Raw genomic sequence first — 15,168 nt, 5'->3', positions numbered from 1 at the left:
TCAAGAGAGATGTTGAGGTGCTGGAAGGTGTTTGGAGAAGGGCAGCAAGGCTGGGGAGGGGCCTGGAGCAGAGCCCTGTGATGAGAGGCTGAGGGAGCTGGGGGGGTGCAGCCTGCAGCAGAGGAGGCTCAGGGCAGAGCTCATTGCTGTCTGCAGCTGCCTGCAGGGCCATTGTAGCCAAGTGGGGGTTGGGCTCTTCTCCCAGGCAACTAGTAACAGAACAAGGGGACACAGTCTCAAGTTGTGCCTGGGCAGGTCTGGGCTGGCTGTGAGGAGGAAGTTGTTGTCAGAGAGAGTGATTGGCATTGGAATGGGCTGCCCAGGGAGGTGTTGGAGGCACTGTCCCTGGAGGTGTTCAAGCAAAGCCTGGCTGGGGCACTTAGTGCCATGGTCTGGTTGACTGGCTAGGGCTGGGTGCTAGTTTGGACTGAATGAGCTTGGAGCTCTCTTCCAACCTGCCTGATTCCATGATTCTATTTCATCATTTAGACCATTTTTATTTATCTATTCTCAATTCCTTTTCTACTCAGGCAATTTCCTCTATAAATTTGTTTTAATTTAGACTATTTTTATTTACTTATTGTCAGTTTCTTTTCTATTCAGGCAATTTCCTTCCACTTTAAATTCTTCTTAATTTTGGCCTTTTTTGTCTATTTATTGTCAGCTTCTTTTCGAGTCAGACAATTTCCCACTTTCATGATTTCATTTTATTTCCTTTTCATTCAGTTTAGTTTTATTTCGTTTCTATTTTGATCACTTATTGTGAATTTATTTCTCTCCAGATGTTTTTGGGTTCTTTCTGTTCAGTTTCTTTGTCTTTGTTGAGATGATTTTGTTTCCCCATCAAATACTCTTACCTTTAGCATATTTAGAGTCAGGTCACAATCTTCTTTAATCCTGTTTGTTTAACTTCTTTACCTTTAGGCCATTTCTATTCAGGCAATTTCTTGCCAATTTATGTACATTTAGACTATTTCAAGCTATTTACTTTCCTTTTGGTTTCTATGCAGATCATTTGCATTTAGCTCCTGATTATTTCAAGTTCTCCCTCTTAATCTCGTTTAGATTTGGGGGTTTGGAGGTTTTGGGGTGGGGGTTTTGGGGGTATTTTTTTGTTTGTTTGGGGTTTCTTTTGCATTCAGACATGTTAGTTTCAGTTCTTTCATGTTAGTTTCAGTTCCTTTATATTCATCTTGTTTAGTTTTCTGTTTATTCATCTCATTATTTCCAATCAGTCCTTAACAGTCCCCCCTCATCCCCAGCCAAGAGAGGGGAACCCCAAGGCAACGGCGCGAGGAGGCTGCTGCAAAAGTCCTTTTATTCAGAGTATAAAACTGGGGAGGAGGAAGAGCTGGAGCCCCTGGGACATGAGGACAAGGGCCCTGGGATCACAGAGGTGACATCGTGGTGGAGGGAGTGGGGCGCTGAGTGAGGGGCAGTGGTTGTGGTTGAGTGCAGGACACCTCTCTGGAGTGATGTCACCCCTCCCCAACAGTGTCACCCCTGGATGGCATCTCCCTTGGCCACTGTCACCCCAGGAGTAGTTTTGCCCCCAGGCCAGTATCACCCCACTCAGGGTATGACCCTGAGCTGAGGGTCATACCCCGAGGCTGGGGTCAGCCCTGGACCTGTGGCAACCCTGGCCAATGTCACATCTAAGATAGTGTCATCCCCAGGCTGGCATCAATGCTCACCAGTGTCACCTTAGGGCTGACATCACCCCTGGGCTGACATCAGTTCTGGCCACTGTTGGCCCTGGTCAGGCCTCAGCCTTGGATTGCATCAGCCCTGCCTGGTGTCACCTCTCGGACAATCTCACTCCCAAGCTGGCATCACCCCTGGCCGTTGTCACCCCAGGACACAGCCAGTGTCACCCCCAGTCTGTTATCAATCCTAGGGTTGCCATCACACCTGTGGCCAGATGATGCCTAAACTCGCACCATCTCCAGCCACTGTCAGTCTTGGTCTTGTGTCATACTCCATGCCAACATCAGCTCTGGGCTAGTCTCACCCCCAAGTTAGCATCACCTTTAACTAGGGTCACCCCCTGGGCTTGCATCACTCCTAGGTTGACATCACTTCTAGTCTGATGTCATACCCCAGGTTGGCATCATGACTAGGTGTCACCCCCAGGCCAGTGTCACCCCTGGGTGGCAGTGATTCCCCGTGGGTGCCAGCGGTAGGTCCATAGGTTCCTCCAGTGTTTGGGACAGCAGCTCACACTGACACACCTCAACGTGGTGCACCTGGTGCATGGCACTCACTTGGCATCCCCCTGCCACCAGCTGCACCCAGTGAAACTGGTCCCACATCCCAGCCACCAGCAGCATCCAATAGTCCTGGCCACCACCCCGGAGATGGGGTCATGGGCACCTTCACAGGCCACCACATCTCAGGGTGAGGAGGTACCCGGGGTGGGGGTGACAGGGTGCCAATGCAAAGTGGCAAAGCAGCCAGATGAAAGAGGTGTGTGTGGGGTCAGTTCTTGAACATGTCACAGAGCAGCTTCTCCATGGGCGTGTTGCCGATGGTGCGGCGGAAGAAGAGCAGCTCCACGCGCTCCGAGGAGATGAAGCGCAGCGCCGGGAGGAGCAGCAGCAGCTTCCCGAACCTGGGGGGACAGAGCCGTGCCAGTGGGTGAGTGTCTCCAGCCCCGCTGTCACCCGTGGGGCCGTGGAGATGGCAATACCTGACGGGCTGCCCAGGGTAGTGAGCACGATTGTGCTGGCCAAGCATGGCCTGCGACTGGTCCTGCAGGCTCTCCACCTGGTCAGGGTCCTTCAGGCCACGAGTCTCTGAGGGGAAAAGGCAGCGATGGGTTGGGGACCTGGGCAGGGGCAGCAGTGGGTGCTGGGGAGGGATCCCCTCACCTGGTTTGAAGAGCACCACAGCCTTCATGCAAGCAAACTCAGTGGGGTCAACGGCCAAAGCCTTGAAGCGGCCGAGGGTTTCTTGCAGCGCTCGCACATCCAGGGCAGCTGGCAGCAGCTTGCCAGGGGCTGGTTCGGGGACAGCCAGCAGCGGGCAGCTCTCCAGGGGCATGGACCACTGGATGGCACAGAGCAGGAATAGCTCACTCCATGCTTCCTCCAGCAAGATCACCTGGGGAGAGGTGGGAGAGGAACCCCAAAAGCCATGTCAACCTCGAAGCCTCCAGCAGCTGCAGCCACCTGCTTGGGCTGAAGATCATCGCCTTGGGGTGGGGCAGGTGCAGGGCGCTGCAGTGCACACTCCAGCTGGCTCCATCCCACCAGTTGCCTACACTCTTTTGGGATCTCTCTTGCCCCATGGGGATCCCCAACCCCACCTGGTCACGGAAAGGCAGGTTGGAGAAGACAGGCAGGTTTTTGGCCCATTTCACAGCCATGAAGAGGAGACGTGCTGAGGTCTCATAGATGTTCTCAGGGCTGGCTGCTGGGTACGGTGCCACCTGGTACTCGCCAGCCACCCGCTCCGGCTCACTGCCTGTTACATCCACTGTCTCATCAGCTGTGGGGAAGGCAGAGGGCACTGGTGCTCACCTTGAGCTTGGGGACAACACCAGCCATGCGCTCCCCACCAGCAGCCACTCACCGTCCTCCGGCTCCAGCTTGGCACAGGTCTCAGCCGTCATCAGGCTGGCCATGAAGCGATGGTTGGTAGGCGGTGTGGGCACCCGAGGGCCTGGGGTGACAGTGACAGTGGCACCAGGACCACGAGGAGCCGGGCAGGGGGTTGGGGGGACCTCACGGGTGGTGGCCACATGCTCGGGGGGCAGCTCAGTGTCCAGCTCGATGCTGTCCAGCCGGACCTGGGCTGTGCTGCGAGGCTGACGCTCGTTCTGCACAGCTGTGGGGACAAAGTGGCATCAACACCAGCCACCCCACTGCCACCCCCCCACCATCTGTCACCATGAATGTGTCCCCCTCTCTCACCATCCTTGTTCATGCCAGCTTGCAGGCACTTCTTGAGCCGGCAGGCCTGGCACTGGTTGCGGTGAGCTTTGTCCACTGGGCACAGCCCTGTTCCCGCCTGGCACCTACAGGGAGAGGTGGCACCCAGCTGCAGCCCCTTGGTGATTTCTGTCCCAAGGAGGTCCTATCCCCAAGGAATAGCCTACCTCCATGGGTGCCATCTTCTGGAGGTGCCTTGTCCCTGCTGGATGCCTTGTTCCCCACCCCAATGGGTGTCCTCCGCCCAATAGGTGTCCCACCTGGACAGGCACCCTGTTCCCAGTGGGTGCCCTACCCCAATGACCATCCTGTCCCCTATGGATGCCCTCTCCAAGAGTGACCTGTCTCAGTGAATACCCTGCCCTGATGAATGTCCTGACCTTACTGGGTGCCCTGGATCACCCTCACCCCTCCAGATCCATTGGGTGCCTGTGCTCAGGTCCCTGTCCTGCTGGATTCAAGCTCCCCTTGAACCCGAGGTCTCTGCCCCATTCTTTGCCCATGCCCTGGGCCCTTGTCGTGCTGGGTCCCCATCTTCAGATATCCTGTCCCGATGGGTTCAGGTCCTCCTGGTCCTTACCCAGCTCCTGGTTGTCCCACACCACTCAGCATCCATATGCTGGGTTTCCTCCCACTGCTTTCACACTTTCTGGGTCCCTACCCCCTCGGGTGCCCACTTCCCTGGTTCCCGCTCCACTGGGTGTCCTTACCCTGCTAAATGACCACCCCATGAGTCCTCTTCCTCACGGGTGCATGTCTCCTCAGTCTCTGCCCCACTGGGCATCCATCCCCAAGGTCTCTTCCCTATTGGCTGCCTGTCCCCCCACTTGTGCCTCATGGGGACCACACCCCCAACCCCCCCCAGCGCCACCTGTAGATGAGCTTCCTGCGGACGCTGCGTTTGAAGAAGCCACTGCAGCCGTTGCAGGCGTAGATGCCGTAGTGCTTCCCGCTGCTGCTGTCTCCACACACCTTGCACAGCAGAACAGGGCTCAGTGCCTTGCCAGGAGCTGGGCTCAGCCCTACGGGAGCACAACCATCGCATGCAGGGTAACCTGGGGCACTCCCAGGGCACCCACCCCACCCTGCCCAGGCAGGCAGCAGCACCTCCCAGCAACCTGGTGATGGGGTGACTTCCACCTCTGCTGGTCCAGGGCAGAGACATGGATGGGGGACACCTCAGGGGCTCCCTGTGCCCCAGCACTTGGGATGCTGTGGGATGAGCTCTCAAAGGACTGGATGGGGGACACCTCAGGAACTCACTGTGTCACAGCACTAAGAGTGCTGTGGGATGAGCTCTCAAAGTGAGATAAAAGTGTCCCTAGGGACAGGTGGCATCAGATGTGCCAGCGAGGGGACTTCAGGAGTTCCAGGGAAGAGCCTTAACCAGGAACTGAAGATGTCCTGGATGACAGCTATAGTTGGGGAGCCTCGAGGAGGACCACGATGAGGACTACAGGCACCATGGAGAAAGCTGGGAAATGCAGGCACCTTGACCCCAGAGAGGGGGATTCTCAGCATCTTGGAGAAAGCTGACAGCTGAGGATCCCAGGCACTGCAGAGAAGAGCCATGGTGAGGCAGAGGATGCCAGAGGGAGCCCCGGGTGTCTTGGCAGAAGGACTGTGATGGGGACCTCAAATTTCTCAAAGAAGAAACATGATGCAGACCCTGGGTGTCATGGAGAAGGACTATGATGGCAGTGCCCCAGGCATCTTGGAGTAGGACCATGACAGGGACCTCCAGGTAAGCTCAGAGAAGGGCCATGATGAGGCGCAAAGGCATCCAGGAGAAGGCCATGATGAGGACCCTGGCATCTTGGCCAAGGACCATGATGGGAACACTGGGCATCTTATAGGAAAACTATAATGGGTGACCCCCAAGCTTCTGAGAGAAAACCCTCAATGGGTGACCTCAGGCATCTGAGAGATGCCCAGGGTGAGGACCTCAAGTATCCCAGAGATGAACCGTGATGAGGACCCCATGTGCCCCAGAGAAGAGCAATGATGAGGACCCTAAGTATCAGAGCAGAACCTCAATGAAGACCCCAGGTGTCCCAGCGAAGACCCTTGATGAGGACCCCCAGTACCCCAGAGGAGACCCATGCTGCAGACCCCCAGTACCCCAGAGAAGACCCATGCTGCAGACCCCCAGTACCCCAGAGGAGACCCATGCTGCAGACCCCCAGTACCGCAGAGAAGACCCATGCTGCAGACCCCCAGTACCCCAGAGGAGAGCCATGCTGCAGACCCCCAGTACCCCAGAGAAGACTCTTCATGAGGACCCCCAGTACCCCAGCGAAGACCCATGCTGCGGACCCCCAGTACCCCAGAGAAGACCCTTGATGAGGACCTGCAGTACCCCAGAGGAGAGCCATGCTGCAGACCCCCAGTACCCCAGCGAAGACCCATGCTGCAGACCCCCAGTACCCCAGCGAAGACCCTTGATGAGGACCTGCAGTACCCCAGCGAAGACCCATGCTGCGGACCCCCAGTACCCCAGCGAAGACCCATGCTGCGGACCCCCAGTACCCCAGCGAAGACCCATGCTGCGGACCCCCAGTACCCCAGCGAAGACCCATGCTGCAGACCCCCAGTACCCCAGCGAAGACCCATGCTGCGGGCCCCCAGGGCTGTTTTCAGATGACCACAAGTCATCCGTGAAAACGCCCCCGGCAGCCCTGGATCCCACTCGGGCAGACCATCCCTTACCCGTGGGGCTGTCATCCAGCCCGGCGCTCACCACCGACGCCGCTGGTGACGAGGCCATCTCCTCCCGCGGACGCGCCCGAGCTCCGCGGAGCCGCCCGGTGCCGGCTGTGGCCGCGGCGAGGCGGCGGCGCTCCGGCGGCACTGCGGGCAGCAGGGCGCTCGCCCTGCGCTCTTCAAGGCGGCTTAGCGGCGGTGCTGTGTAAGCAGCCGCCTCTTTGTCACCCTCTTAATCTTTAGTGTCTGCGAGGGGCCGGGGGAGGGGGGGGGGACCCCGGGGGGGATCAATCAGCCACGCGATGAAGAATTAAAAAGGTGCTGAGCCCCAGCCCTGTAACCCTAAACCCTGCGACACCCAAGCCAGCCGCCCTGCCCCGCCACCGCCGGCCGCCGGGGCGGGGGGGCACTCTGCCACCACCTGCGCCCCCGCCCCCATCCTCAGGCATTGCAAGGCTGAGATTGCGGCGGAGGTGGGAGACGGAGCTTGGGGTCGAGACCCCCTTGTGTGTGTGACACCCCCCCGCTTTGGGAGCCACCGGGCCCTGTAAGCACATAAGCCCTGCGCTAAGGCGGTTAGAGGGGAATAACGAAAAGTGGTAATTAAGGGGGGTAATTTCCCTGCCCCCAAGTAATTAATTACCAGCCCTGATGGCAAGGGGATGAGGGAATGCTCAGGGAGGGCCGCCCCCCTCCCTGCCCTGATGCCTCAATTTCCACTCGTGGGATGGACACAGGTACCCCCGGGGATGTTGGGCCAGGGCTGCTGACACGGCAGCAGGTGGGGGCCAGGTGGCCTCCAGGTTACACAACTGCCACTAAACCCTCATGGTGACAGGACAGCACAATTTAGGATTTGAAGGCTTTAGCTGTTAAACCCCCCCTGCCCAGCTCAGGGAGGCCGTGGGTGGCCATCGTCACACAGCCCAGGTTGTCCCCAGGGATGGGCCAGGCTGTGGTCAGGGGTCCTCATCCTTCTGTGGTGCCTGCATCTTGTCTCCATCCCCTTTACCTGCACCACTGCTCCATCACCCTGCCTACAGCCTTCTTCCTTCCCCCTTTCCTGAACCACTGCTCCATTATTTTGTCTACAACCTCCTTCCTTCTCTGCCTTCACCACTGCTCCATCACCCTTCCTACAACCTCCTTCCTTCTCTGCCTTCACCACTGCTCCATTATTTTGTCTACAACCTCCTTCCTTCTCTGCCTTCACCACTGCTCCATCACCCTTCCTACAACCTCCTTCCTTCTCTGCCTTCACCACTGCTCCATCACCCTTCCTACAACCTCCTTCCTTCTCTGCCTTCACCACTGCTTCATTACCCTTCCTACAACCTCCTTCCTTCTCTGCCTTCACCACTGCTTCATTACCCTTCCTACAACCTCCTTCCTTCTCTGCCTTCACCACTGCTCCATCACCCTTCCTACAACCTCCTTCCTTCTCTGCCTTCACCACTGCTCCATCACCCTTCCTACAACCTCCTTCCTTCTCTGCCTTCACCACTGCTCCATCACCCTTCCTACAACCTCCTTCCTTCCCCTCTGCTTTCACCATCATCCTGCTTGTCTCCACCACCTGGCTCCATCACCCCTGCCTGTAGCACACCTCCACCACCAGGACCCCTGTCCCACCCGGGATGCTCGGTCCCACCCCACAGCCCCCCAAGCCATGGTGGGCCCCTGCCCTGACCCAGATCTCTGACAGCCACCATCTGCAGCAGTGACCACACTCCTCCTCCTCCCTCAGCAGAATTATGACGCTGGGCTAATGCGGCAGGAGCAAGCTGTCACTTCACCCTGCCCAGCCCTTGCCCGCAGCTTAGGTGTCTCCAGACCCTTCAGCGGAGCTTCGCCCACGGGTGGCAGACACCCCGCACCCCACTCAGTGTCCGGTTAAGGGGTGCTGAGGGCACCGGCACCGCGGGATGCCAGCCCACCCGTGGGTGCCACGGCACTGGGACACGGCAGGGAGCGGCCAGCATGGTGATACACGCTGAGGTGGCTAATTTGCCTGTCCCCTCCTTGCCGTCGGGTAAAAGCCAGCTCCGGAGCAGGGATTTGGGAGGGAGATTAGCCAGAGAGCCATCTGCTGCCAGCCAATCACCAGCACGGCCATAAAGCCAATAATTACAAAAATAAGGTTTCCCACCCTGTTTCTCCATGGCACCCAGCTGGGTGCTGTGCCCCCCATGGAGCAGTGCGCCAGTCCCCACCCCCGGGGCCCAGCACCCCATCAGCACCCAACCTAGACATGGCACCTGGAGTGGGCTTAGGACCTGGCCCATTCTCGGGGACCAGCCCAAGCGTGCTCAGTGCCACGGCCAAGGGGCTGCAGGCGGCGGGTTGGGGGTGAAGGAGCAAACGTTAAAGCCCGCGGCAGGGTCGTGACTCGGCTCGGTGACAGACGCTGGGGCAGATGCCATGGGATTACCCAGCCTAAAACCTTGGGATCTGCCCCCTTCCCCCATCAGTCCCCCCACCCCCAAGCAGGCAGAGAACGTTTAATTACTAATTTACTAATTACCCAAAGATGCTGGTAAAGGGCTTGAGATCTGCAGTCAGGAGCAGGCTCCAGCCACTTTAATCCCACCGTCCGCTGGCGGATGCACCCGGGTCAGGGGACAGCTCAGATGGGGACATTGGGTGACCCAGGGAAGCTTCACTGTCCTGGCATCCCTGGTCCAGTTGGTGATGGTGTAGTGTGGTGAGGACAGAAAGGATAGTGGGGACCAAGAGGACATGGTGGGGATGAGGAAAGGAGAGTGGGGATCGGGAGGGGGGGCAGTGGAAATCAGGACAGGATAGTGGAGAGCATGAAAAGACACCAGGGGTCAAGGAGAGTTGATGGGGACCAGGAGCAGGTGATGGGAACCAAGGGGAGATGACAAGCACCAAGAGAGGACACCAAGGATCAGGAGGCAATCACAGGGTCAAGGAGGAGCCAATGAAGACCAAGAGGAAACGGTGGGGACCAAGAGTAGAAGATAGGAGACATCAGGTACCAGGGGGAAATGATGAGGACAGGGATGAGATGGCAGAGACCAGGGTGGAATGGTGGGGAACCCAAATGAGCTTAAGGAGACTAAGAAGACATGGTATTGACCAGCAGGGGATGATGGAGACCAGGAGGAGTTGATGGGGGCTGGGAGAGGATGAGGAGAAGACAGTTGGAATCTACATCTTTTGATGGGGAACAGGAGACAATTGTGGTTAGTGGAGAGTAGGAGCTGATGGTAGAGACCAGGGCAGGACAAACAGGGACCATGTGAGGGTGGTAGGGACCAGGAGGATGTGATGCACATTGGAAGAGGGTGGTGTGATGCAGCAGGGATAGATGGCAATCATGAGGGGACTGTGACAACTGGGATAGGATGATGAGGACTGAGAGGAGAAAATGGGCAACAGAAGGGGACAACAATGACCAAAAGGGGCCAAGAGAATCCAAAGGAATGATGAAGACCGTGAGGGGACACTATGACCAGAAGGGCATGGTGAGAACATTAGGATAGGACAGAGGAGACAAGGAGATGATAATGGGAATCAGGAGGGGACAATGGCAAGCAGAAGGTGGCACGAAGGTCTGGGAGGGTGCGAGATGGCTGTCAGACAGAAGGAGCCTGGGAAGAGTTAATGTGGCTGCCTGGCACTGAGCTGTGCCCAGGACAGGCTCTGGTTTCAGCTGTAATTAGCTCTTGTTTGTTGGAGGCTCCGTGATAAATGATGCTGTGGTTGCCCGATGACAGAGGGTGACAGCTCCACATCACCCGCCCCAAGCCCTGCCAAAGCCTTTGCTGACCCCTCCAGCACAAGGATTAAAGTTTAATGTGGCTCCAGAACTGACCCTGAGGGCACATCACCCTGGGGGGACTGGGCTGGGGACAGGCTGGTGGCTGTCCCTTGAGCCACCTTCACGTCAAGAGGTTTTGGCACCAAGAGTTTTTTGGCACCAGCTGGGTAAGCAGCAGCCACTGCTGCACCACAGCTGCAGGGCTGCTTTGTGACTCCTTTGGGGTCACCCTCAGGGTTTGTTGCTGAAATGTCACAACAGGTTAGGTTTGTCCCCCTGGGACTGGCCCCACCGGATGGGCTCAGTGCCACTGCAGGGCTGGTTGGTGTGGTCTGGGCACATTCCTGGGCACTGGGTGGATGTGCAGGTGCCAAGAGCTGCTGCAGGGCTCAGCAGAGCCAGCTGAGATCCTGCTCCTCGGCCACCTTTGGAGCGGCAGCTGCTTGAGCACTACGGCGGAGCGAGTGGACCTCAGAGGTGTCCCCAAGGTCAGGTAGCAGGGCACAGCATGAGCACCAGGGCTGGCACAGTGCCTGAGGCCACAGCTTGGGTTTCAGCAGGGTGACAGGGCACCATGACAGCGAGGGGACAAAGGGGATGGGCACAGCCTTTGTCCCCAGCTTTCTGGACTTCACATTTTCTCCTTGCAGATGAACCTTCTCAGCCAGGTAAAGAGGAAGCTGGTGGGGAGGGCACCTCCATCCAGGTGGTCCCACCCCTCTGCTGTGGCACCTGGCACCCATGGACCCTGCAACTGGAATCTGCCCGGTGCTGAGTCTGGGGCTGTAGGGAGGTGGTTGGAGGTCCTGTGAAGTTGGGGATGGGTACCACCAGTATGGGTGCTAATAGGAGATGGGTGCTAGCAGGAGGTGGGTGCTAGCAGGAGGTGGGTGTCAGCAGGATGTGTGCTAGCAGAGGACAGGCTCTAGAGGGGCTAGGTGCTAGCAGGGCTGGATGCTAGCAGGGGATGGGTGCTAGCAGGAGATGGGTGTCAGCAATATGGGTGCTAGTAGAGGATAGGTGCTAGCAGAGGATAGGTGCTAGAAGGGCTGGGTGCTAGCAGGGAATAAGTGCCAGTAGGATGCCAGCAGGATGGAGGCTAACAGAGAATAGGTTCTAGAAGGACTGGGTAGTAGCAGGGAATAAGTGCCAGCAGGATGCCAGCAGGGTGGGGGCTAGCAGTGGGTGGGTGTTAGCAGGATAGGTGCTAGAACGGGGTGGGTGCTAGAAGGGGATGGGTGCCAGACTGAGATGGGTACTAGCAGGGGGTAGGTGCTAGAACAGGGTGGGTGCTATAAGGGGATGGGTGCCAGCCTGGGATGGGTACTAGCAGGGGGTAGATGCTAGAAGATAAAGATGCCAGTGGGGGTGGGGGTGTGCCAGCAAGGGTGGCTGACAAGAGTGGATGGGTGTAAGCAGGGATGGCTGCCAGCAGGGGCTTGGTGCCAGCAGAGGCTGGGTGCCAGGCTCGCTCTGCCCCTCTGCCCACAGGTGAGCACCCTGGTACAGACCCTGCAAGCCCTGGATGTGCCGTTCCTGCAGCCCTGGTGCTGGCTGAGCTCCTGGGTGCGACAGGTTTGGGGGTGTGGGCATGGGGGCCCTGGTCAGGGGCTCAGGTAGTGGATGGCACTCCCCAGTGCCACCAGAGCTAACACCAAGTGTTTATCCCTCCAGGTGAGCAGCTCCAAGCAGGTATGTGCCAGTGTTCCCTCTGTGTCCCCCACCATCCGTCTCACTCCTGGCTCAAAAGGGCCAAACCCAGTATGCCCTGCCTTTTCCTTGGCACCCATGGGTGCTCAGCACCTCGAGGAGGTGTCCCCTTCTCATTGTGATTCTCCATCCCTGGAGACCCAAGCCATGCCCAGTTACCAGGGATGGGGGATAAGCCAGCATGTTGGTGAGGCTGCCAGTGCCCCCAGGGCACCGGTGGCCCTGAAACGCAGCCGGGTGCCCAGGCGGCGGCCGGGGTGGCGAACACTGCAGCCTTCTTCCTCTGCGAGGGACTGCTGGGCCAGCACTTTCACCTGGTCCCCAACGGGATGGCCGAGCCCCAGCCCGGGGACCTCTTCCTCTTCCCACTGACCTCAGGAGTCCCTGGCTGGTGTGGTGCCCATGCTGGCATCTACTGCGGTGAGGGAGAGATCATCCACCTGGAAGGTGAGCCCCAGCGGGCAGGCATGGCATGGGGACATCCCCATGGAAGGGACACAGGGCACAGCGTCCTCTCCACCCCACAGGCAGCTCGGGGACATCCCCATTCGGGATCGTGGCCAAGCACAGCAAGAACCACCTGCTGCGGACGCGGGGCCCGGCCAAGGTGCTGCGGAGGAAGGGAGGGCTGGATGCAGCTGCCCTGCAGCGACACATCCGGGCGGCCATGGACCAGCTGGTGGAGTACGACGTCATCGCCTGCAACTGCATCCACTTCGCCCTCGGCCTGCTGGGGCTGGGTCATCTGGCTGGCATCATGGTGGGTGCCGCTGCCAGTGTGGCTGCCACCACCCCTAGGCACTCAGATGCTTGCTCCAGCCACGTATCACCAGAGCCTATCTCCTCTCCCAGGTGACCCCAGCGCTGCAGTGATGGAGATGGCGATGAGCCCAGGGAACACGGGGCCAGAGCATCCTTCCCCGAGGGACTGGCATCTCACCAGAAGCTTTGGCACCCCTCTTAGAATCATGGACTCTCAAAAGGCCTTTGGGCTGGAAGGGACCTGCCGTGAGCTGAATGCCAAGGCAGCCCTGGGCAGCAGGCAGTTGTGCTGGATTCAGAAACCCCCCTGGAGTAAATGCAGGTGAACCAACAGCAAACGGCTGCTGAGGTCAGTTCCTGAGAGTCAGGGAGCTTCCTACCATTCCCTTGGTGTGCCTTGAGGATGAAATGGTTGGAAGAAAGGAGAGGGAAAGAGGGAGCTTAAAAAGTAAGAAGGAGAGTAAGATGTCACCACCCTTGGATCCAGCAGTATTTCCTGGGATCAGGTCAAGACTTCTGTCCTTTGCTGGTGGATGTTCATCCAGCAAAGGGTTTCTGGGAGATGCAACCCAGGGACCCAAAACATTGCTGTCTCTCTCCCCTCTCGGGGTGTGGGGTGGCCTCCCCAGTTCCCATGTTGATTTGCATGAGGCCACTCCAAGTGTGAAGCTCATAATAAGCCTTTCCCTGGTGCATCTGCAGAGGTTTAGAGGAATGAACTCAAGGAAAAGACAGAATTCCACCTATTCCACCTTCTCATTGGTAGTCCAGCTGCCAGGAGCAGGTCCCTTGAGGCTCACCACCAGCCATTGAGACTTCCAGTTTCCAGGCAGGCCTTATCTATTCAGAACTTTAGCACCACACACTGATCAGAGAATAGAAAGTGAGGCTCTCACAAGGACCTTTAAAGGTCATCTAGTCCAACCCCTTGCAGACAGCAAGAACATCTTCAGCTAGAGCAGGGTGCTCAGAGCCCCAAGCAACCTGAGCTGGAATACAATGGAATAGCACTAAACTGAGTGGGAGTGTTCACAGCATCACCGAATGGGTTGGGTTGGAAGACACCTCAAAGATGATCCAGTTCCAACTCTCCTGCCATGGGCAGGGATGGCTCCCACCAGTCCAGGTAGCTGAAGGCCTCATCCAGCCTGGCATTCAACACCTCCAGGCAGGGGACATACACAACCTCCCTGGGCAGCCTGTGCCAGTCTCTGCCCACCCTCTCAAGAATTTCTTCCTCCTCTCCACTCTCACTCTCCCCTCTCCCAGCTCAAAGCCATTGGCCCTCAGCCTGGCACTCCCAGCCCTTGTCCAAAGTCCCTCCCCAGTTCTCCTGCAGCCCTTCAGCTGCTGCAAGGCTGCTCTGAGCTCTCCCTGCAGCCTTCTCTTCTCCAGGCTGAACGGCCCCAACTCTCCCAACCTGCCCCCACAGGGGAGCTTCTCCAGCCTCTGATTATCTTTGTGGCTTCCTCTAGACCCTCTCCAGCAATTCATTGTCCTTCTTATGCTGGGGACACCAGGACTGGAGGTAGTGCTCCAGTAGGGTCTCACCAGAGCAGAGTGGGAGAATCACCTCCCTTGTCCTGCTGCAATACTGGAAGGCTCTGGAAAGGGATCTGGCCAGGCTGGATCAGTTGTATGAGGTTTAACGAGGCCAAATGGGCTGCACCCAAGGGTGCTGAAGCGGCAGATGTGCTGGCCAAGCCACTTTCCATTATCTACCTGAAGTCCTGGCTAACTGGGGAGGTGCCAATGGACTGCAGGGCAGCAAATGTGATACCTGCCTACAAGAAAGGAAACTACAGGAAACTACAGACCTGTCAGTGCCAGGGAAGGCCATGGAGCACCATTTACACACCATGTAGGAACAACCAGGGGAGCAGGCTCAGCCAGCAGGGGTTTACAAAGGGCAGGTCCTGCCTGATCTCCTTCTGTGACATGACTGCTGGATGAGGGAAAGGCTGTGGGTATTGTCTATTTAGATTGTGGAAAAGCCTTTGATGCTGTTCCCCACAGAATTCTCATGGCCAAACTGCCTGCTGGTGGCTTGGATGGGCACAGCTCAGCTGGATAAAGCACTGCTGGGCAAAAGGGCCCAACGAGTGGTACTAAATGGAGCTGAATGCAGCTGGTGGCAGGTCACTAGTGGGTTCCCCCAGGGCTCAATATTGGGACCAGTTCTGTTTAACATCTTTATTGATGCCCTTGCAGACACAGAGTGTGCCAGCAGTGAGTTCACAGACAGCACCAAATTAAGTGGCAGTGTTAGTCTGC

The 15,168-nt window shown here is 57.7% G+C and overlaps 1 protein-coding gene across 1 annotated transcript; it reads right to left on the bottom strand.

Annotated features, from left to right (window-relative positions):
• Positions 1-2,478: 2,478 nt before the first annotated feature.
• Positions 2,479-6,699, bottom strand: NR2E3 (nuclear receptor subfamily 2 group E member 3). The gene is made up of 8 exons (XM_064157091.1): positions 6,642-6,699; positions 4,804-4,954; positions 3,915-4,018; positions 3,574-3,828; positions 3,308-3,489; positions 2,871-3,102; positions 2,690-2,795; positions 2,479-2,611 (listed from the first exon to the last, which is right to left on the bottom strand). The coding sequence occupies exons 1-8, from the start codon at positions 6,697-6,699 to the stop codon at positions 2,479-2,481; spliced, it is 1,221 nt and encodes a 406-aa protein (XP_064013161.1).
• Positions 6,700-15,168: the final 8,469 nt, after the last annotated feature.

The sequence above is a fragment of the Pogoniulus pusillus genome, chromosome 17 (genome assembly GCF_015220805.1).
Source record: "Pogoniulus pusillus isolate bPogPus1 chromosome 17, bPogPus1.pri, whole genome shotgun sequence".
Taxonomy (NCBI): domain Eukaryota; kingdom Metazoa; phylum Chordata; class Aves; order Piciformes; family Lybiidae; genus Pogoniulus; species Pogoniulus pusillus.
This window is presented reverse-complemented; position numbering and strand designations above follow the sequence as displayed.